Source organism: Echinops telfairi, unplaced genomic scaffold (genome assembly GCF_000313985.2).
Source record: "Echinops telfairi isolate 266 unplaced genomic scaffold, ASM31398v2 ScPeMD7_15;HRSCAF=58, whole genome shotgun sequence".
In the NCBI taxonomy this organism is placed as follows: domain Eukaryota; kingdom Metazoa; phylum Chordata; class Mammalia; order Afrosoricida; family Tenrecidae; genus Echinops; species Echinops telfairi.
In genome coordinates, this window is record NW_022103912.1 from 9,228,235 (window position 1) to 9,250,929 (window position 22,695).

Consider the following 22,695-nt stretch of genomic DNA (forward strand, 5'->3'; position numbering starts at 1 on the left):
ACGTTTAACCACAGAAAACCAGAAACTTCTGTACTGTCAACACTTAGTAACTGACATCAACGGCAAACGAAAAACCGGAAGAAAATATTTAGCGCTCTGGACACAAACAAATAAACTGTTTAAAATCTGAGGAACTCAAGAAGGTGAGAAGGTGTACATAATAAGCTTAAGGCATTCGTAGTTGTTTAGATTGCACCAAGAACAAGAAGCCAATAAAAATGGCGACCACTTATAAGGGCCAGGGACAGAGAGCTGGGGACTAAAATAAATATCAAACCCCGTGCCAGGAAATCCACTCTGACTCACAGAAACCCCATGTAGGTTTTGGGGGGCATGGCACATCTTTACAGGCACACACAGCCTCATCTTTATCCTGTAGAACAGTTAGTGGGCTTGAACCACCAACCCTACAGTGAGCAGCCCCATGTGTGCCTAGCAGCACTATAAGACTCGTATATTCAAAATAGATCATAAAATCTTGAAAAGGGAAGGGTATGAATAAAACACTAAGAACCTCTCCCCTTGCCAAACTCCCCGAAACTTGCTGAACATTGAAGTATGAAACGTCATGTCTAAGTCACTATTATGTTGGTGCACGGGCAACAGCGCATCAAGCTGGGGGTAGAGGTGGGGCAGGCTGGGGCTGGGGTGATGGTGTGTAATCTGACACAGAGGCAGCAAGCTACTTGCTCAAGATCACTGAGGGTTATGGATTGAGTATGTGCCAAAATACGGGCTCATTGATAGCTTTGCTCTCTGACAGATTGCCTCAGGAAATGGATTAATGAAGATATACATGGGTTAAATTTTCACATTTGTTTTCCCTTTTGAACTATTTTAAAATTTGCTCTAATTGTTATTCGTTTTCTGCTTGCTTTTAGATTGAGGCTTTTCAGTGTTTTATTTTGCTATTGTTGTTGGGAGTTTTTTGGTATGATTTTCTTTATAAGAACTCCAGGACAGATAAATCTGTAGAGATAGCAACTAGATTAATAGTTTCTTAGGGTGCCAGGGGAGAGGGGGGTGAAAATGGAGAGCGAACAACAATGAGTACAAAAAAAGATGTTCTACACGTGATTGTGGTTCTGATTATAGACTATTTTTAATATACTTGAACCATTCAATTGTATGGTATGTGAATTACACATCAATGAAGCTTTGAAAGAGTAAAGAGAAACAGGTCAAATTAAATTCAATATTTTAATTTATCCCAATAAATACAGGATATCACTTCAATGTGTAATTAACATGAAGACAACTTACTGAGCTAAACAAAACATGTCAACTTGATCAGATCATGATTCTCATGATGAGATATAATTATCTGTCAGCGCGTGCTCTGATTTAATTATCTTACATGTTGTAAACCCTCACCTCTTCCACGTTCATAATGCAGGGTTAGAGTCAGGGATGTTAATGGTGCAAGATACGATCTTAGGTTGCATCTTGAGTGGTCACTCTTATTTAAGGGATCAAAAGGATTAAGCAAGTTAGAAGGGATTAGAGCAGTGGTTCTTAGCCTTCCTGATACCGCGACCCTTTACTACAGTTCATGTTGTGGTGACCCCCAACCATAAAATTATTTTCGTTGCTACTTCATCACTGTAATTTTGCTACTGTTATGAATTGGGCGACCCCTGTGAAAGAGTTATCCAACCCCCCAAAGGGGTCGCGACCCACAGGTTGAGAACCGCTGGATGAGGGCCTGCCTGCCATCCAGAAAGAAGAGCGTGGGTGATAAGAGTTGAATGAGCCCCTAATAAAACGATTTAAAAAAAGAAAGAAAGAAAATGATGATGGCAACATATGTACAACTGTGCTCGACCCAATGGATGGATGTATGGATTGTGCTAAGAGCTCTATGAGCCCCCAATAAAATGATTAAAAAAAAATAAGAAGAGCGTGGAGTGGAGCATGTAATGGGAATATTCTAGACTAGCGGGAGATTGATTTCAAGAGACTTGGAAATTACCAAGGAGCAGTGGGTGCACGGAGGTTGAATGGAGAAGAGGACCTTCTACCCAGAGTTGGCAAAGAGAGCCTTTCTCTAGACCCAGTGCCCACCCGGAACCCAGGCCTCCAGCCTCCTAGACTGTGAGAGAATAGATTTCTGTGCATGAAAACCATCTACCTGTGGTTTGTCTACGACAGCAGCTCTAGATCACTAAGACTCAAGAGAGCTATAACCCAAGAATCCTAATGTTGACTCTACAATTTGCTATCCAACCAGAGTATTGCATCCTTCTGCATGTCTTAAAGATCTCAATGGACCGGAGCCATGCGGTAATGAACCATCACTATAGTTTGAGATCTTTCCTATAGATACTTACCTTGGAGTCTTCCTTTCCAAGGATCCTAATTAAATGCAGGACGGTACCTGGAGTTGTCTGCCTGAAGGAATATCTCAGAATGAAAGGGGTCAAAATCACACAGAAAGGGAGAGACCCAAACAAGCCAAGAGTGGGGCACAAGTACAGACGATGAGAGTGGAGGGAGAAACACTCATCATGATGCTTCCAAAGGGCTGTTTCATAAACGGATTAGCAAGCTGACTGGACGGCAGCAGGGCACCAACCACTAGCCTTCTCTCAGCTAGCGCACGGTGAGTCATGTAGCCCATACCATGGGAAGCATGCCATCTCCTTTTCTAATTAAATTCCTTTAAAATTATGCTGATTTATTTGTTTATCGTACAACTCCTGCTCTAATTAAAAATAGGGCTTTCCTCCACCTGATGTAGCCCACCATATTTCTGGTTCCCGTGTAATTGGATCTGAAAACAGTGATGCTGAGCTATTGCTTGGGGTACTGCTCCTTGTAAGAGTAAATAATGAGGAGAGAGACAATGTTTCAGGGAAGTTTAAATCAGCTCTTTCTCACATAGACTGAATTGTAAACACATAAAGATGTATAGATTTCCTCTAATGAAATAATTTAAGTTATGAAGGGCTTCACCTTTGTGAGGCTTCTGTGGTTGTTAGGGCCTGTCCATGCAGTCCCAAGTCACATCAACAACAGAGCCAAAGGCCACCAGGCCGGGCATCATCCTCACGGTTGTTCTCCTGTTTAAGCCCATGGCTCTAGCCCCACGGTCAATCTATCTCATGGAAGCGGCGCTTCTTTTCTTCTGACCTTCGCCTTTACCAAGCAGGATGCCCTTCCTGGTGATAAAGCCCAAAGTACAGGAGACAAAGTCCCGCCATCCTTGCTTCCAAGGAACCTTCTGGAAGTTTCTTCTAACACAGAGTCCTTTGTTCTTCTGGCAGCCCACAGTATATTTCATAATCTTATTTGAGAGACGAATTCAAAGACATCAGTTCTTCTCTGGCCTTCCTTCCTCATGTCCGGCCTTTGCCTCCAAGCGAGGCAACAGAAAAGACCATGGGCTACCTTAGTCCTGACAGCGACAGCTTTGCTTTTGGATACTTCAAAGAGATATTTGCAGCAGATTTACCCAAATGGGATGTCCTGTTGTGGTTGCCAGGTGCCCATGGGTCGGTTCCGACTCACAGAATCACAGAATGAAATCCCTCTCACCCTGTGCCGGCCTCACACTTGTTCTTAGGTCGGAGCCCACTGTGGCAGCCCCTGTGCCGGTCCGTCATGTGTGGTCTAGCCTTTCCCCTTCTCCTTTTGCCCAGCAGCGTCATTAAGGGTAGACAACAACAACAGACAACTTTCCAAACACTGCCCTATTTCCAACCCCCCCCCCAACTTTTCTCCCTGTCCTTCAAAATAACTTTTATTCACCCCGTGATTTTTATTCCTGAGATTTACGTTAATCTTCCTTGTCTTAACAAGACAGTTGGAAAAGTTCTGGCAAGATGCCCCTTCCAAATGTCACTCTGTGTTTTTAAGCCAAATCTGAAACGCTCAGGTCCCCAAGGTACACCAAACACCTGTTGACCAAGTATGTTTGTTTTTAATTTTTCCCCCCCAATTGGGTGTAATCTCAATTTACCCACTCCTCTAGGCCAGTGCGAGGATTGATTGTCCTCAGGCGATTTTAGAATCTGAGCAGGATTTCTGCCTCCTCAGGGCACATGTTCTCTGAGTGGGACAAAAATTAAATACTAGTAGGAGGCTTAAGACGAAGCAGATGCCAATAATCTCTGTGCTCCGTGTTACCGCTGCGGATGGCCAGCGTCTTCTAGCGTCCTGAGACGGAGGCACCAGGAGCAGGACTAGCAGCCAGCCTGGCGGGCCCAGGCAGGAGCGTGAACTTCCCTTTGAAAGCCCTGGGTGGCAGCACATTTTACCCACTGAATTAGGTCGCTGGATGGGGCTTGGTGCACCTGCTGGGCAGGCATACGCATGTGGCTGCGGTCATGCATTGGCACAGATATTGACAGCTTCTCTCTTTGACTGAACATCCCTGATACCCAAAGGTTAATCTTTTCTTGGCTCCTCCTCGGCACTATTGACATTTTGTGCTGCAGGTCCCATGTTGTGCCTTGTAGGGGGGTTAGCAGCATCCCTGGATTTTACGTATCATATAACCATGCCTCCAAATTGCCACAGCAAAAATGTCCCCGCACATTGCCAAAAGTCCCAGGGAGCAAAGCCATGCTTGGCTGAGGGCCACGGGGCTCCGAGATCCACTGTGAGGGCGCAGAAGTCCAACTCAAATGATGGGTAACCTCAAGAAAACTCCCCCGCCCCCCGGCCATGCCCCAGGCATACAAAAGCACCCCGAGTCTCCAGGACACCCTCCAGCCCGCCACACCACCGACTGTTGCTGCTTTCTGCTCTCCTGACACATGGCTCAAGGGACAAACCCTGCCTGTGACACACACATCGATTTCTACACGTGAACCCATATAAGATCACTTAAAATCTGTGTTTTGTTTTTTTTTTGAAGATCTGGTGGCTAGTCTTTCAGCCTCAGCGGCCACGAGTTGCTAATTTTCCCAGCAGTCAGTACTGTGTGCTCCCCCTCCCTCGTCCACACCAGCTAACTTTTGTCTGATTTACAAGGTTCCTGTTGAGAGCTCCTTCTCAGGTGTTTCTGGCTGTAACATGTGTGCACTCCAGGGGGCGGTCCAGGGGTAACGGAGGGGGAGGGCGTCTCTCAGAGGCGTGGCAACCTCAAAGGGGCATCTCTCTCCTCCAAAAATGTCTCATTAGGGTCCCCAGACCAGGCCTCATCTCCTCTGCCTCCCGCAGTCCAATTTAATTGAGCGACGGCCTCGCTACGGCACGCTGCTCCTTCGACACGAGGCTAAACTCCTTCTGTCCATCAGGACATTTGCTTTCCTGAGGGTCTGGCACGCCGTTGCTAATTACATGCAGGTCACATCCCGTCTCCCTTTTTCAGCCTGCCTTGGACACAGTGGGTTCTTTCTGATGGTCAGCTCTCGGGCACGTGATCTGTCGAGCGGTGGAGGTTTTCCTGTTTGGCTCTGGAGCTGTGCTTGATGCCGCTCTCACGGAAATCCCCAACCCTCAGCGCAGCGCGAATCCCAGGCGAACAGCGCCAAGGGCTGCAGAGGTGGTGACAATGATAAAAGTGGTGACAGACAGAGCTTTGAGACCCCGGTTCCGGCAGGGGGTTCGAGCAGCTTCCTGGTGATGGTCAGTACTTCCCGTTTGTTCTCCAGAACAGTCTAACCGGCGGAGACAAATCCCTTGTGTTGTATGACACATGTCCATTTCTAGAATGCCCACTGCAAACAAGAGATCACCCTCCCCCGGGGACCTCTTACCTACAGTGACAATTGCAAACAAGAGATTTCGGGGGGGGGGGGACCCTAGGAGTAATTATAATGAGCTTGGATAGCATTTAGCTCAATGATGATTTCGCACATTACAGCGATTTGTCATCTTTAAGTACCGTGCCAGAAGAATCTGCTAACGCTGATGGAACTTGGTGTGAATCTTCTAGAATATAGCAAAATCGGATTGCTCTATTAATAGCCAAAGTCCCTGGCCTTGAGAAGGCACGGTGGCAGTGTTGTTAAAATTCATCATCTCTGCATAATTAGCTGTGGCTCTCTACATAGTCAAGCCGAGGCGTTAACCACAAGCTGGAGACGTTACAATATTGCCTCACACTCATCAATGCTTTGAGTTTTTCTAATTACTGCAAAACCATTTTTTCGGGGGGGGGGTAAGGGGAGGACTCAGTTGCCCTGGCTTTATATTTGTTCAATATAATCAGCATTGGATAAGGATAAGATACTTCTGGTTGAGGAAGCGGGGGCCTGATGGATGAGCATCAATCACAATGGCTGGCGCTGGTCCTCTGAGACCGGCTCCCCTGCCTCTGAGGGCGGGGCCTCTCCACGGGAGGGGAGCCTCCTGAAAGCGAGCCCCACAGCACAGTGATTCTTAGACGGCAGTGCAGTTTTTGTTTGGCGATGTGATTTTGATAAAAGCTAAAGAGCAAAGGAAATTCAGACACTCCACTCTGAGGAGCCCGTGGTATGGCTTTAGGCAGAAGAACACAAAGATTTGGGGTCCTCTCTGTCGCATAATCTGTTCCAAGGCTGCCGGTTGAATTGTAAGCACTAAGGGAGCAGGGCTACGTCACATACCCACTCAACGTGTCTGCGGCTGACGCGCGCACAGAGTGGGAGTTGAATAATCACAGAAAAATAATTAATGTACAACATACAATGAAGTAAGAAATAAACTATTTTTTTCTCTGTCGCTCGCTTTTATTCTTTCTCAACCCTGCTTACCTACAAACCAGTTTAGGCCGCATGAGAACCGGGCCAGAAAGTATGGGACATTAAAAAAACAAACAAAAAACCAAAAGCTAATTCTGGCATGCTGCCATCAGCCCCTGTAAAGGATCATCATTGTAGAACAAGCTAAAATTCTGTATCTTTGGCTGAGGTGCTTGCCATGGGCAAAGGTAATACAGAATGGGAAGTAGAAGAAGGCAGTTCTATCAGTTACACCATGGTTTGTACCACGGTTACTACCACAGTTACAAGCAAGGTGTGTGATTGTCAGTTTATTTTCTTTATATGTGCTTATTGAGTATCTTTCCTTTGTTCATTCATGTCTGATGTATCAGATACAATTGGACTCAGTGTGCTTTCATTTATATGTATGATAGGTGTTTCATGTTAAACATCAGTGTGATTTCATTAATGTCTAGAAATTATATATGGCTAAAGAATTGTGCACAGGTGCCAAGCTGGCAAGGGGTGGACTGTGATAGGTGGGTTGATTGTGCCAACACAACCAATGAACACGTGGGATTAATTGAAGGGCAGAGAGATAAATGGCTCAGCGAGTGTCGCTTTTCTTGTCTCTTGCTCTTTGACTATCAGACCAGTGAGCGGCTGCCTTAGCTGGTTCTCTGCCTCCATTTGCAAGCTGCACTACCTGTGGGACGCCTAACCCGTGGACTGTGTCGCTGTAATGTGAGGTTCCTTCAAGACCTGCTTCGCCACACCATTGGAATGTACATCTCTTGAGCTGGGGACTGTGGGACCCTGTCATCTGGCTGACTGTTAGTGACCTGCCTTGCTGTTTGCTGCCTGTGTCCGGATAGCCTGAATTGCTCTACAGAGGACTACCTGGTGGCCCTCAAGACTTGAAGGACTGCCAGTGTATTAGCTGTCTCACGGGAGTGAGTTGCACTGAGCCATTTGTACTGCTCTATAGATTAATTAACTGTTCGTTTCTTATGCTATATATAGACGTTATGTTATATATACATGTGTTGTGTTACACACACACACGGCTGTGTGCTGCATCCTGTGCTGAGTGCAGGCCATGTAGAAGAGGAATTCGCAGCCTTAATGAAGTCAATGCAACAAGTACGAACTATCCAGTGACAGCTGACCACAACCACAAATGACAAGGAAGAGAACCTGGGCTTTGGGTGCGACTAATGAGCCGCATCTGGGAGGAGGAAGCGGGAGGTAGGCGAGAGGTTAGATTGGGAGACCTTCGGTGTGGAAGCTGTTGCAGGGAGACAGAACCTTACAGGCAATGGCGGCGAGAGGCCTCAGGCAGGATAGGGCAGGAGCCAAGTACGAGGTAGAAGATGGTAAAAGTCCAGGCTGGCACGAGGCGGTCCCAAGGAGAGCCTCTGAAGCGCAAAGGAGGAGATGCGAAGTCGTCGTGATGGGGAACCGCTGAGTGATGGGGCGCCCTTGAGGGAGTGGGAGAAGACCTGGCACGTTAGGAGGGGCATGTTTGGTGCCATGTGGATGAGGCAGAGACAGGGGGAGGAGGCTGGCCGCGGGCTGACTGGCCCAGGGAGGCAGTGCAGCTGAGACAGGGTCTAGACCCTGCAGTGGTAGAGGCGCAGGAGAAAGGGCAGCGTTGAGACGCGTCTGGGAGGGGAAGCCAGCAGAACCGGGTTCCTTAACGAAAAAGCCCACAGTGGGGGTGGGCAGGGCTGGCCAATATCCCCTTTAGAGTGGCGGGAGGCCTAGAAGAGGAAGAGTCAAGGAGACCATTGGCTTCATAGTTTGTGTTCCTAAGATCACGGCAAGGCCGTCCGTTCGGGCAGAGAACCCGAGAGCAGGACCCACTTCCAAAGAAGCAAGAGCCGGTTCCAGTTTGGGGTTGCTGGCCAGGGCTCCTGAGCGGGCCGTTGGTAAGGGAGGTATACCAGCAGCTTGGGTGTGATGCCTTTGTTAGACAGGTTTCCAGTTCTAAGTAACCAGGACCCACGGACTGTCCTGGACGGGGCTCCCACATTCCTCCCACCCAGTGAATCAGGGCCCCTTGGTGCAATTCCATGCCCAAGTCCCCCTGCATCAGGCCTTCTCCTCCCCGACACTCTCCCATGCGCCATGCTGTCTCTCCCATGGCCCTCCCACCTCCGTGCCCTGCCCACACCTTTTCCCAGGCTCGCCTGCAGGGAAGGGGCAGCAGTGCTTGTTATGCCAAGATGGGCACATTAGCGTGGGTAGCTCCGTGGAAACAATGCCAGGAAAAGACTTCGGTCTGCTCTCTCACCTGCTGGGCTGCCTCCCCAGCTCCTAATTCCTGCTCCTACTGTGCACGCCGGCTAACAGCCAGGATCTCTTGTACGTTTCAAAGTCAAGGTGCAGAAACCAACCTTGAAAGAAAACACCTGTGTTTACTTTAGAGTTTTATGAGCCAGTCATCAAGGCTGAGGCAGGTAGGTTTCTTCCACTGCACTTGCTTCTGTAAAGCAGGCGGGGACAAGTCCTGGGCTTAGGGTTACAAGGCTACTCAGGGTCCCCATGCGGATGTCAGAGGGAGCGAGAGTGGGCAGTGCATGAGCAGGGGCCTGGGGGTGGATGGAGGGGACCGGTGAGAGGTAATGACCTTCTAGGATGTCCTTCTAGGAACTATGGCCACTGTGAGATATCCACCCTGATATCCAGCCTGAGAAAAGTTTCAAGGGTCCGGGAGAAAGGGCAACTAGCTTGGAGAACATTAAGCGAGGCTTCCAGAACTTCCGGCAAATTGTTAAATTTCAGGACTGTCCCGCCAAAAGCGGGACATCTGGTCACCTTATGCGACTAGGCCCACCCCACATCTCCCTTCCCGGGTTCCTCAGGAGGCCTGGTGGGGTCGCGGGCTACTTGTTAGGGTGCTAGCAGCAAGGTCGGCAGTTTGAAATGACCAGCTGGTCCAGGGGGGCAAGACAAGGCTTTCAAGTCCCCTTTAAGATTCCCAGACTCGGAAACCCACAGAGGCAGTTCCACTCTGTCCTGCGGTGTGGCTATGAATCAGACTTGAGCCCATGGCTATGAACTTGGCTTCCACCCTCACCGTCCCAGTGGCTAACGACCTAGCACACAGGGAATCTTCCTGGCTGGGCTGACTGCAGCTAACTACCTAGCACAGGGCTCATCCTGGGAACGCCAGCCTCAGCTTGGGCTCACGGGTGACTGGCTCAGTCAAGGGTGTAAGGACACAAGCCCCAAGCCCACCCTTTCAGGGCAGCAGATACGGCCACTGCCCAGGGAGAGGGAAGGAGGCCTTCTTGGCTGTGTTTAGACCTCAGAGCCTTCCCCTCAGCAACGCCGTTTTCCCCAGAGCAAACGCAATAGAAGGAAACACTGCTTCCAAAGAGGGATTTGTTCTGCTTGGAGGGAACGGGATGAACAAGGAGGCACAGAGAAAACACACACAGTCAGGCAGGCAGGCAGGCAGGCAGGCACTTCCCTCTGCACGCAGCTAGATAGAGGCTCCACAGCCGTCATGCCATGCTGGGTGGCGGGACACAGCTCGCGTCAGCCCGAGGTCAGAGCACGTGTCCACATTCGTGTGTGCCATTTTCAAATGACCTCTCTGGTTGAGGGATGGACAGGACTGAATGAGAAGCTTGCATCTCTTTTTAGAAATAAGCAACATACAGATCGTGGAATCCCTCCTGAGTGTGTTTTCTTCACCTGGCTTCTAAGATACTGCTCTCCCACCCCCCAGCCCGACCCCATCTCTTCCTGCCTCCAGGTTTGCTGCTGCTCCGGCTCCTTTGCTGCCTCTGCCTCTCCTCCCTGAGTCTGACCGTGGAGAAGCAGTGCTTGGCTTGGCCACACACTCTCTTTCTGTTCCCGATTTCATATTAAGCCTGAGAGCTTAAGTGTCGTCTATGTGCTAACACGAGCCCTGATGGCGCTGTTGGGTAAACATTGGACTGCTAACCACAAGGCTAGAGATTCAAATCCACCTACCGCTCCTTAGGAGAAAGACGAGGCTGTCTGTTCCTGTCAAGCAGTGGTTCTCAATCAGTGGATCAAGACCCCTTTGGGGGTTGAACGACCGTTTCACAGGGGCTGCCTGATTCAAAGCAGTAGCAAAATTAAGAGTGATGAAGTAGCAATGAAAATAATGTTATGGTTGGGGGTCACCACCACAGGAGGAACTGTATGAAAGGGTCGTGGCATGAGGAAGGTTGAGAACCACTGCTGTAAAGACTTGCAGCCTCAGAAACCCTGGATAGCATTGCTGTGAGTCCAAATGGGCTTGATAACAGTGGGCTTTTGATAAGCTGATGCTAGTCAAGCTCATATCTCCAGACTCACTCTGCTCTGCTGAGCTCCGGACTCACAGCCAATTGCTCGCCCACCATCTTCACATACTTGTTTGAGGGGCATCGCACAAACAAGGCCAAACTCCGGGTCAGCCCCCTCAAACCTCAATCCCAGGCTTCTCGAGTCCATCCCTTCTAGGGCCCAAGTTTTCGGAGTCACAGGTAACCCTGCCAATTTCCATTCATTCATCGCTCTGTCCATGCATCCCGGTATGTTTCCAACTGGATCCAGAACCAGGCTGGATCTTATTTTCTGCATTGTCCAGCGGGGTAGCCAACTGCCTCCTTACAGCTGGCCAGTCACATTTCAATGAAAGTTAATTGAAATGAAGTCACTCTCAAAGCATCCGAAACAGAAAGGACCTTCTCCATCCTCTAGGTCTGGAAATGAACTCATGTCCTGGGATCAATTTACAGCCAAACAATAGACAGGTCGACGAGGGGAGCAGCACTACGAGGGAGCGTTACGCACACCTTAGAGTACTTAGCCGGACGAAGGGAAGGGCCAGCATTGGCTCAAGGACAAAATCCAGAAGGGTCGGGAAAGGAGGCAGTAGGGAAACAGGAAAGGCAGGAGGGAAGGAAGATAAGTGAGGTGGCATTCTGGGGAGTGCAGCGAATGCGATGAGATGCAACAGGTCTGACTTGCGGAATGGAACACAGATCTGTTCTGGAAACTTCCGTCCGATTCACAATCACAAGAACAGAAAACAAAAAGGAGTGGCACGTTTAGAAACCACCACTGCCAAAATTAAGGGAAAAAACTCAATTCCTCAGCGGTGCTAGCTACGTCTCAAGTACTTCATGGTCACAGGAGGAGCGGTTGTTTACCTGACCACAGTATCGACCAAGGCAAGGGGAGACCATTTCTTTCTTTCTGCACAGAAGGTCTTGTTAGCGAGCTCAGGGCTTTCACGGAGCGGTGCAGTCACCTCTCAGCTAATCTTGCTTCTTCAGTCTTTACAATGCTGCCGCCAGGGCGATTTTTTTTTTTTTTAACATTTTATTAGGGGCTCATACAACTGTTATCCCAATCCATACACACATCAATTGTGTAAAGCGCATTTGTACATCGTTTCTCAAAACATCTTCTCTTCATTTAAACCCCCGACATTAGGTCCTCATTTTTCCCCTCCCTCCCCGCTCCCCCCTCCCGCATGAGCCCTTGATAGTTTATAAATGGGTATTTTGTCATCTCTTGCCCTGTCCGACGTCTCCCTTCACCCACTTTTCGGTTGTCTGTCCCCCAGGGAGGAGGTCACACACAATTCCATGTAATCGGTTCCCTCTTTCCTACCCATTCTCCCTTTACCCTCCCTGTTTTGCCACTCACACCACTGGTCCTATAGGGCTCATCCGTCCTGGATTCCCTGTATTTTCAGTTCCTATCTGTACCAGTGTACCTCCTCTGGTCTAGCCAGACTTGCAAGATAGAATTCGAGTCATGGTAGTGGGAGCGGGGAGGAAACCTTTAGGAACTAGAGGAAGGTTGTATTTCTCATCATTGTTACATCACACCCTGACTGGCTCTTCTCCTCCCCGAGACCCCTCTGCAAGGGGATCTCCAGTGGCCTACTAATGGGCTTTGGATCTCCACTCCGCACTCCCCCCATCATTCACTATGGTAAGATTTTTTGTTCTGATGATGCCTTATACCTGATCCCTTCCACAGGGCGATCCTTTTAGACAGGTCCGATGAAGTCCCTCCTCTGTTCAAAGTTGCCCAAAGACTCCTAATGTCCCCCGGAATCAAAGCAAAGCCCCCCACAATGGCGCAAAGGGCTCTACAGGCTTTGGCATCTTTCAAGTTCCTAGCCTCAGTCCCTCAGTCTTTCCCTTGCTCCCTCGGCCCCCTGGCCTGCCATACCCATGGCTCAAGGCCTGGCTATTCCCTCCTGCCGGAATGCTCTTGCCCCCACACAGCTTCCTGCCTCACCCAATCGCTCCCTGCCAATCTCTGCTTCAACACCAGCCTACTCAGTCAGCCTTGTTCCAGCCACTCTGCACAGTACCGCTCTTCCTGATCCGGGCTACTGTGTTGTTTTCCATAGTACCTCTATCTCTTTTGAAGAAAATGCATACACTTTCTTCTTGGTTTTGTTTTTAATATCTATGGTCTACTGCCCCACAGACACCTTATCCATTGGTTGTACCCTCAGTAGCTAGAACAACCGGTTCAGAGGAGGCTTTCGACAAACATTTGTCCAATAAATGAGGGAAAAGCATCCTAAACCTGGAAGAGGCCCTTGGAGTGTACTTCAGAGCAGGAGCTGAAGGTCAGCGAGCTGAGGTGATCTGTGGACTCCCCAGGTGTTCCAGAAAAGAGGCTGATCCGGAGCCTGGCTTATTCCTGGGGTGGGGGTGGGGGGTTCACTGGCAAGTCCCAAGGTGATGTCGTCCCTCCCCCATCACCTGCCACAACCGGAAGGGTGGTGACGAACCAGAGAGAGCCAATGAGGACAACAACCTAATTCAACTGCCAAAGGAATCCACCTCTTTCCCCTGAGTAAGGCTCTGCATGGATGACTCAGCCCTTTGTCCTGCTCCTCAAATAACTCCAAGATGCACGGATCACAGTGATTGCTCCAGACGAATGAGCTACTCCTAGGTACCAGCCTTCACCCTTCCCCCTCCGCTGTTGCAAATACCGAGAATCTTTGAAAATGAAGAAGCACACCAGAGCAACATTTGGCCTTGCTTTGAAAAGGAAATCCTGTTTGCGCCCTATTGTTGAGAAATCAGCATTAGAAACAACGGATTGCTCTGAGAAGAACCAGTCTCTGATGCATCACTGTAACATTCCGGACAAGCCAGACCAGAGCAGAAGACAAGCAGACCCAGACCACACTTAGTATTCTGGGTCCCTGTCTCCTTTTGTCCTGGGAAGGGAACACCATCATCCAACGGGACACATTTTCAATGCCTCTGGATGATGGGTTAGTGCTGCCAATTCTGGTTCAAAGAAGACAGAGAGGGCGCCCTGAGCCCCCTATGCCAACTAGCTCCAAGTGGGACTGCCAACAGGCCCAGAGTGCACAGCGTGTTGGCAACCCAGAGCCTTGAAAACGCTGTCCACAACTCCCTGACCAGAGCGTGTGCTTATCGATAACGTCACGGCTGTGGTCATCATCGAAGACTTTCAGCACCTGCTAGAGTTGGAAGTAAAACTCATACAGACTGCTCTGCGAAACCATGAAGATTCTACCCCAAACAAATGAAGGTGCGTTAGACATTCTTCTATGCACACCAGAAAAATCAGCCCTGAAGGTAGCAGGTGAGCTGAGATTGAAAACGGAGGAGGAGTGGGCAGAGCGCAGAGAGAGGCATGGTCAGCGACACCCCCCCCCCACAGCCCCGCCCGGGAGAGAGGTGCCTGGGAGGCCAGTGCGCGCCCCGCGTGTGGTTACCTTGGGTGGCGTTCTTCATGGTTTTTACCAACTTGGCCCTTCCCGCTCCAAAACCATTCTTTCCAAAGTTGGGGTCACTGTCACTACCACTGCCGCGGCTGGCAGAGTAGGCACACTTTTGGGGTACCTTGTCCTAAGTGAACAACACGAGACGGTTAGATTATTCGTGTGCTTCGAGCTGGGCAGAGCATCCTGCGGGGAAATGGAGCGTTTCGTACTCGGGTGTGCTTCAGGGCCTGATTTTACAGGCGTGCCTCTCTCAACAGGGGCTTTCAAATACCAGTCGCTAAAAAAAAAAAAATCATCCTCAGGTGCAAAGGAAAAGACATCTAGCTAATTGATAACTTTCTTCCAGCCCCACACAGGCCGTCGCTGTGAGGGAAGTGACAGAGTGCTGGTGCCATACGCTCCTCTGATTCACTGGGGGCTGCTGGTCCAGGGGCTTGAGCTTCCCCTCTGGCTCACGCACACACAGAGCCTGACCTTGGAGGGTGACACAGGGGTGCGGACAAGGGCAAGCTCAAGAGGGTGGAAGGCGGCCGATGCTCTACCAGCAGGGCTTCCTTCTGCTCACACGGATTGAGGGCTCAGCCCCTGCATGCAGAATTGGGGGTGTCTGGGATCCTCTTTTATGTTTGCAGACTGTCCAGTCGGGCAGTCTATTTTCCACCCTCCGCGACGGACGTCCACATGGGATGGGTTTTAAGGTCTGGGTAAAATCATGTCGTTGAGGATTTTAAAAACTCCATTGGTTAAATGGGCAAAAGAGGGAGGTAGGGCAAGTGAAAAAAGGGTTTGCTAAGTTGTTTAAGTTGCCGAATACAAAAATGACCTCATTTGTAACCCCCACCTAATTTATAATAAAAAACAGAACAAAACACTCTCTTGGTTGGGGTTAGATTCCCCAGCCGTTATTCATTCACTCAGTCCTTGACTTACATATTCATCCACTCAACAGATATTTATGGAGCACTTATTCTGTGAGGGCCATCGTGCCAGGTTCTGGGGATACAGTGTTCAATGCAGCAGCCCCAGGTCTTGGGCATTAACGAGCATGAATAATGCCCCAGAAGGAACCCAAGGCTCCTGACGGTGGCACCAGGTAACCCCATAACTAGTGATCCAAGAGGAGGCTTTGCTTTCACGTATCAGCCACCAACAAATTTTATTTAAAATGACATCTCTCACAAAAGGGTTCAAGGAGTTTGTTTTTCACTAGCACAGTGGCTCTCAACCTTCCTCATGCTGCGACCCTTGCATACAGTTCCTCCTGTTGTGTTGACCCCCAACCATGAAATTATTTTCATTGCTACTTCATCACTGTCATTTTGCTGCTGTTATGAATCGGGCGACCCCCGTGAAAGGGTCGTTCATTCGCCCCCCATAGTGCTCGAGACCCACAGGTTGAGAACCGCTGTGAGCAGGCCCCACAGGTGTTTGGCCTCCTCCCTTGGGTGTGTTCCTCACCTGGGAATCAGCAGCAGCAGCAGCAGCAGCAGCAGCAGCTTGGCCCGCCCAGTCTGGCTCACTTGCCACTGCGGTTTCGGCATATTCGAACGATGGGCACGTTTGAGGCCTTCGCTCGGTTTCGCGCTGCTTGTGGGAAGGGAGTTTTCCTACACAAGGGAATGTACGTGAAGTCACAGAACAGCTTCCAACGCCCCTTACAAGTTTAGGGAGGGCGGTGGGGAAGGCATTTTCAGCAACATGTAGGTTTCCATTTTTGATATAGGGGTAAAAGGCAGAAAAAAAAAAAAACCATGACTATGCAGGCCTGAAGCGGGATGTGACTGCCCAAAGAGGGGCTAAACCCACTTTGGGGTCCTCACTCACTCACTGCCTTCGAGTCGGTGCTGACGCATAGCAACCCCCCTGGGAGTTTCCGAGACAGTAGCTGTTTAAGGGAGTACCAAGCCCTTCTTTCTTTCTCCCATGGGGCTGCTGGTGGTTTCAAACTGCCGACCCTGTGGATCACAACCTCACACATAACCACTACACCACTGGGCTCCATACTCAGACCCTGTCCCTTCCCCATCGCCCACTTTTAAAAGGAGTCACCGAAGGCCACAGAGAAGAGACGTCTTTGGAACCCAGTTGGTCCCTGGCTCTGGACCACAGTGACCTCACCGGTGGACAGGGAGCTTCTGGGAGGGCGGCACAAGAATGCGTGCAGGAGGCTGACCTCACTTCTCTGAGATCGCCTGCTTTGTCATATCTATCCATGACAATCGAACTAAGACTTGAACCTCACCAGACGGATGCAGTGCCTATTAGCGGTGAGATCAGGACAACCACCTTCCTCGCGCCTCTTATGAAGCCATTCAAGGCTTGCCATTTCTATTCCATTTGTTACAATGACAGTTTTTAATCATGGCCTCTGCTCGGCAGCCCGCCGCCGCATGGAGGTCACACACGTGACTGTTGAGGCATGCAGCACATCATCTATAACTAAGATTGCACCTCTGAGTCTCTGGAAGCCGTGCCATTAATTAACAATATACTTCTTTCAAAAATAGTATGCGTTCCAGCCTTTTACGACGGAGCCTTGAACCGAGGTTGGCAATGAGGCATTTGTGGCAATGGGCATTATGGTATGATGGAAGAATTCAGCCGCGGGAGCAGCCTGATACCTTTTATTCAAAGATGTTTAATTAACAGCCTTCTTTTGGAATTTCTCAGAAGCCAATACTGTCGTCTCTCCTCGTGGCTCCTACCCAATCATCAAATCATAAGTGAGAGAGAGCCTGTAATTCAGAGTTCTACCTCATAAGCTACGTGGGTTGTGAATGCAGCAGAAGCCAAACAAGTTACAAGTTAGTTAGTGTCGTGTCATCCTGGGCTGCAATACATATTTCCAATCGTTACGTGAAAAACCTTTGACCCTTACTCAGTCCCTACCTCTAATCGTGAACGCTTGCTTCAATTGATTGAGAAAGAACGGTCCTTCTCCGTGGGAAGGCCGGCTCATCGTAGTGAAGTCAATACCCAGCTTGCCGCCGACAGAGCAAACCCAGTCTTTTACACTCCCACCTATACAAGTATTTGAACAGAACGGCAATATGCCACGAGGCAGATTCCTTGAGCAAAGTGCAAACGATATTTAGCAAACTTTGTCTCGTGGGCCTAAGTAGGTCTCTCTTGGTAGTCCAGTGTTAAAAGAGAAAATCCCACCGTGTGTTTTCCCCTTTACTCATTGATATATTTGTACATTGGTGCTTAAATACACATGTCCTTCATCCGTGTGTCTATGCCGCCCGTGTAACCCTGTAGATGATGTTTAGTACACCCTTTCACATGGTTGGCTTTCTGCCTGAGGGCAGGCAGGGATTTTCCCGCAGCAGAATTTCCATCAGGCAGAGCTGTCTTGCTCATCCCCTGGTGAGCTGAGCATGCTCCGTGTTTGTCAGGGAGGACATGCTTGTAGGGGAGGGAGCGATCTAATTTGAAAGGTAATTGGTAGTGTACCTGAAGAGGCTGGTTTGGGGAGGCGACTGTGAAGAGGCCGGGCCCCTTTGGTGGCCACGACGGGGTCTGATGCAGAAGGAACAATGGCGTTATTATCCGCGGGACCGTGGCAGTCTGCGGAGGAAGGCACTTCTCGGTCAGGGGTCCGGGCTCTGGTGGGAGAAGCTGTGGAGAGGGCAGGCTGGAGCGACAGGGTGGGCTCAGTGTCCTCCAGGGTGTCTGGTTGGCACATGTACCGTCCTGTCGAGCGTGTCCCTGAGTCTGGCAGCGGGAAGGTTCCAATCCCACTGTCTAGAGTTCGCATCTGGCAGTTCGATTCTGAGACAGAGGGAACAGAGGGAAGTGCGTTAGAGAATGCGGACCCACAGGGAGCATGCGCATCTGCATCAAGGGCACGTTTCGAAGGAGGAGTTCCTGAAAAACAAAAATGAAAAGTTTCCAAAAAACAAAAATTAAAACGAACTATTTGGAAGGAGTATTAAAGGCATCATTAATTCCCAGTGAAGTTAGACATTTACTGGAGCAGGAACATATTCCCTATAAGGAAAGAAGATTAATCCATCGCAGGCACCAACACCCTGGATGGTTCTCTCGTAGAAAGGGAACATTCATCACAAGTCGAAATTCAGTTCTGCGCCCCTACTTCCATCTGTAGAGAGCCCTGGCAGTAGGTAAGGCGCTGGGCTGCTAGTCACAGGGTCAACAGTTCAAACCTTCCCAGGGGCTCCTCAGGAGAAAGACGAGCATGCAGCTGCGTAGCACCGGGCATCAGTTCTACTCCATCCTATCACGTTGCTAGTGGCCGGATGGCCACTCAATGAGAGTGTTTTGTCTGTTTCCTTTCTCGCAATGAGGTAAAGCTTATTAACTGAAATAAGATGAGTACAGTGAACCCTCGCCACTTCGCGCTTCGACTTCCGCGGCTTCGCTCTATTGCGGTTTTTGCGTAACAGCGCATGCTCTGTCATGACTGCCACTGATTGGCTCATACTGTACATGCTTGATGCCATAAATAATATAATAAATTATAAATGATAATTGTAATGTCCAAAATGTTTTACTGTATTTTCCCTTTTTCGTTTAATAAATTGGGTCATACGAGTGTAATGGTGACTAAAGGGTGTTTTTTCATGTCCTCTATGCTCTAACTAAGAAAATATTTGATTTACAAATAAGGAATCCTACTTCGCGGAATTTCATTTATCACGGTAGGGTCTAGAACCGATTAACCGATAAACGAGGGTTCACTGTAATGACCACAAATAGCACAGTGAGGATGGGCGATCCTAACAAGGTAATGGTAGATGTCTTGCATGAATTATTATCCCTCTGGCCTCTCAAAATTTACCTGCTGGGATAAGAAACACTCATGCTCTCCAGGGCCTCCCCAACATCCCTGATCAGTGTGCTTCCTTTGACCCCACTCCTCTCTGCATCTTCAGGAGGAAACGGCAGACCATGCCTGTCGCTCACACTCCCTTTATGCAACGGCGACACAACTCAGGTGCTGCCTGTCACTCGCGGGTTCCTGTTGTTTCCCATGACAAGTTACATTGGTTTCCCAGTGTGTGGGGGGCATAGTATGCTAATGGTGTCACCTATCTTCAGAGCCAATCTTATCGACAGAGAAAGATACAGTAGTGGAAGAAATCACTAGGTCTTTTACCGCTGAGATGGGAAGCGACATTAGCCTCATCAATGAGACAGTGTTTAGGATCATGCTGTTCACGTGCTGTTCACGTGCTGTTGGCTGAAACTGCCGTGGTACAGTTTCTAGCGACACCATGTGCATCCTGGGCTGTGTGACAAGCTCAAATCAGCGCTGTGTTTGGCACAGTGGGCATACAGTAGAATGCCATACCATCTTTGGGTACAGAGGCTCAACAGCTGGTATTTCTTTGCTTCTTTATAAACTAGTCATTCGAGTGTGTTCTGTATCAGTAACTAACCGTGTGCGACCCTGCAAAAGACCCTTTAAGGATCTTGGGGTCTCAGGTCCCTTATAGGGTTGCTCTAAAGATGAAAACATGTGCACCTTTAAAGTCGCAGAGCTTCAAAATGATGCCCAGCTTACTGTGAAAGAGCTGAGCACGTGAGTGGTGACACATAGGAAGTAGGTTTTGTCAATAGACCCTAGTGTACTTATTAGGTGTTAGATAGCTCCCAGGTAACTAGTTCGTCATTAAACACTGTTCAGACACTAGCTCATCTGAGCCTGAGAAATTAGGATCCAAATTCCAGAATCGGCCCATTCCTCCACCTTTCCTCCGAAAACCAGCTTGCTGTCATCAAGGTGTAGGATTCTGAGAAATTTCAAACAGCCTTATGAAAACAAGGGAGTGGGAACGGACCAGGCTAGCGTTCCTAGGTCCTCACTGGTTTGGAACAGGCCTTTTCAAGAAGTAGGAAGAGGAAACTTCCATTTGAAGCGAGGCTTCAGTCCCTAAGAGAATACTTAGTAGGAAGAGGCAAATCCCTTTTCTCCAGCCTGGTGCTGGAGATGCTGTCAGATCTCTGGGGTTGGGCCAGGGTCCGCAGGCTGACTGGTGCGTTCTCTCCCCAGGACCACAAGGGGCAATGTCTTACGCCTCATTCATTTCAGGACCTCCCCCTGTCAGCTTCACTCTCAATGAGCCTCAGAGATTATTCACCATCTCCTCTCTCCAGTTCTGAGCGATGGCCAGCTTTCTGCATGGAGAGGCTCAAGCAACCTTGTGAAAAGAGGAAGACTGGTACCAGACACATAGTTCGCCCTTCACGTTAGCCTTGAAACACAACCGTCTCTGACTCCGGCATGTTCGCCTGCGATACACCTACTTGGGTAATTCTGAATTGGCTGAAATATTCAGTCCCACACAGGACCAAGTGCTTCTAATGAGAACCGCCCAGTCTTGGGTGATGAGAATTGAGGATCACGAAATGCAACAGCTGAGGTGTATCAGACCCTGTGTGCCTACGCCTGACAGTCACGATCATTTATTGTCAGTGCCCTATGTTCTACCTACTCCTGAACCAAAGAGTTCTCAACATGGCAATACATGAGGGGGATTTTTTCCCCTCTAGGGAAGGCGGGTCATTAAAATTTGACTGCTTATTAGCTACTAAATGGCCCTGAATGTCACAGACAGTTTGCTTGTGGCTGCTAACTAAAAAGTTGACAGTTTGAACAAAGGCCTGGCGATCTGTTTCCATTAAAGACTAAAGCCCAGAAAGCCCATGGTGTAATTCTGCTCAATAACATATGGGATTGCCATAGGCTGGAATTGATTTGACAGCAACAGGAGTATTGTAGTGTGATGGACAGATTTTATGGCAACTTGATGGATGGGACCTGTATGGAGGGAGGGGTAGGATGCAACCTGTCAATCAGCCTGATGATGCTTTTAAGGGGTGTGGCCTTTTTATAAGAGAGACTGAGAACTGCTCTCTCCCTCTTGTGCCTCTTCACCTTCCTGCTTGCCTGGATTGAGCATCAAGCTGTGGGGGTGGCAGCCCATGTGACCTGCTGACTCCTGCGAGCTGTGGCACCCTGCCACGTTCCTGCCAACCTTGGACCCATGCCCCTCTGCACCCGCTGGGCTGTGATCCCCAAGCCTCCTGCATCAGGGACCAGCAACTGTGTGAGTCTGGGAGTGAGGCTGGACTGGACTATCTTGATATCCAATTCTTTCTAGATATGAAGTTATTTCTCACACAAATAAGAGTGGTTTTGTTTCTCTAGAAAAGCCACCCAGAGACCATTTTTGCTTGGCTGTGACTTGAAAGGGTGGCTTCTTCAGAGTACCCGGGGCTACTCTGGGAGGAAGACATGGAGATCTACTGCAGAGATGCTAGCCGCCAAAGACTCCCGGGAGCACAGTTCCACTCAGACCCGCATGAGATGGGCTTATTACAGCTGCCAGGAGTTCACCGCTCCTTCTGTATCATCACGTTCAACCATCACAACAACCCTATAAGGACAGGTCTGCCACTGGTATGTTACAAATGTACCCGCAGCATGCTCAAAGAGACTAATTACCTTGCTCAAGTCAAATGCTGTAAATAAAGAACCTACATTTGGATCCTGGATTGTTCAACCTCAAAGACCATGGCCTTAGCGCCAACTTATACTCACCCATCCCCACCCCTACCCCCACCAAAAAAAAACAGGAAAGCTAAATTTCAACAGTGAGATCTTCTCTGGGTTCACCACAGAGCCAGTTATGTGAGCAGGCTCCTGGCACGGCAGCGCTCTGGTTCCCGTCCTGGGATTGGTGCTGAGCCCTGAGTTCTAGTTGGGTTCCTACTATAAAAAACTCTGTGGTTGGGGGTCCACAGTCCAAGTCCCTGCCACTTCTATGCAGTTGGCGCTGACCACAATTGCTTAGTAGCTTTTCCATTCGTTTGCTTGGATTGGCTTCTTAGACTTCCACCCTTGTGTTGTCCTGGAGGTTATGTGGCCTCCCCGGGCTTGGGGATGGCCACCATTCCCAAGGGCAAGGCTTTTCTGACATTGTCTAAAAAGATGCTCCTCCCGTCCCCTCCTGGGTTCAAGCCTCCACAAACACTGAATCCAGTCCTTTGAAATGGAGGCATAAGGCAAAGCGAGTTTCTTAGCTACTCTCCGTATCAGTTGGCATTAGGCTCAGACACCCAAGGCTGTGTGTGACGCCATGGCCTGTAGCCTGAGGTTCTGGGGTAGCTGCAGGAAAGAGAGCAGAGGAGAGGTCTGGGACAGGATGAATGGGGGAGCAGCTGAAGTACCCTTCGGAGGATACAGACACTTCCCGGCTTCATCCCTTGAAGTCATGTCCCCTTCTCTTTCACACGCACTATGGCCATGCTGGATTCCATGAGCTAGGCCTT

At 49.4% G+C, this 22,695-nt stretch overlaps 1 protein-coding gene across 1 annotated transcript in view; it reads right to left on the reverse strand.

The window, feature by feature from the left end:
• NCKAP5 (NCK associated protein 5) overlaps positions 1 to 22,695 on the reverse strand; it is a 734,641-nt gene that overhangs the window by 52,343 nt on the left and 659,603 nt on the right. Inside the window, exons 14-16 of the mRNA XM_045287417.1 lie at positions 17,851 to 18,168; positions 15,871 to 16,001; positions 14,386 to 14,518 (exon numbers count right to left, since the gene is read on the reverse strand). Coding sequence (XP_045143352.1) covers positions 14,386 to 14,518; positions 15,871 to 16,001; positions 17,851 to 18,168 — 582 coding nt within the window. The remainder of the gene's footprint in view (positions 1 to 14,385; positions 14,519 to 15,870; positions 16,002 to 17,850; positions 18,169 to 22,695) is intronic.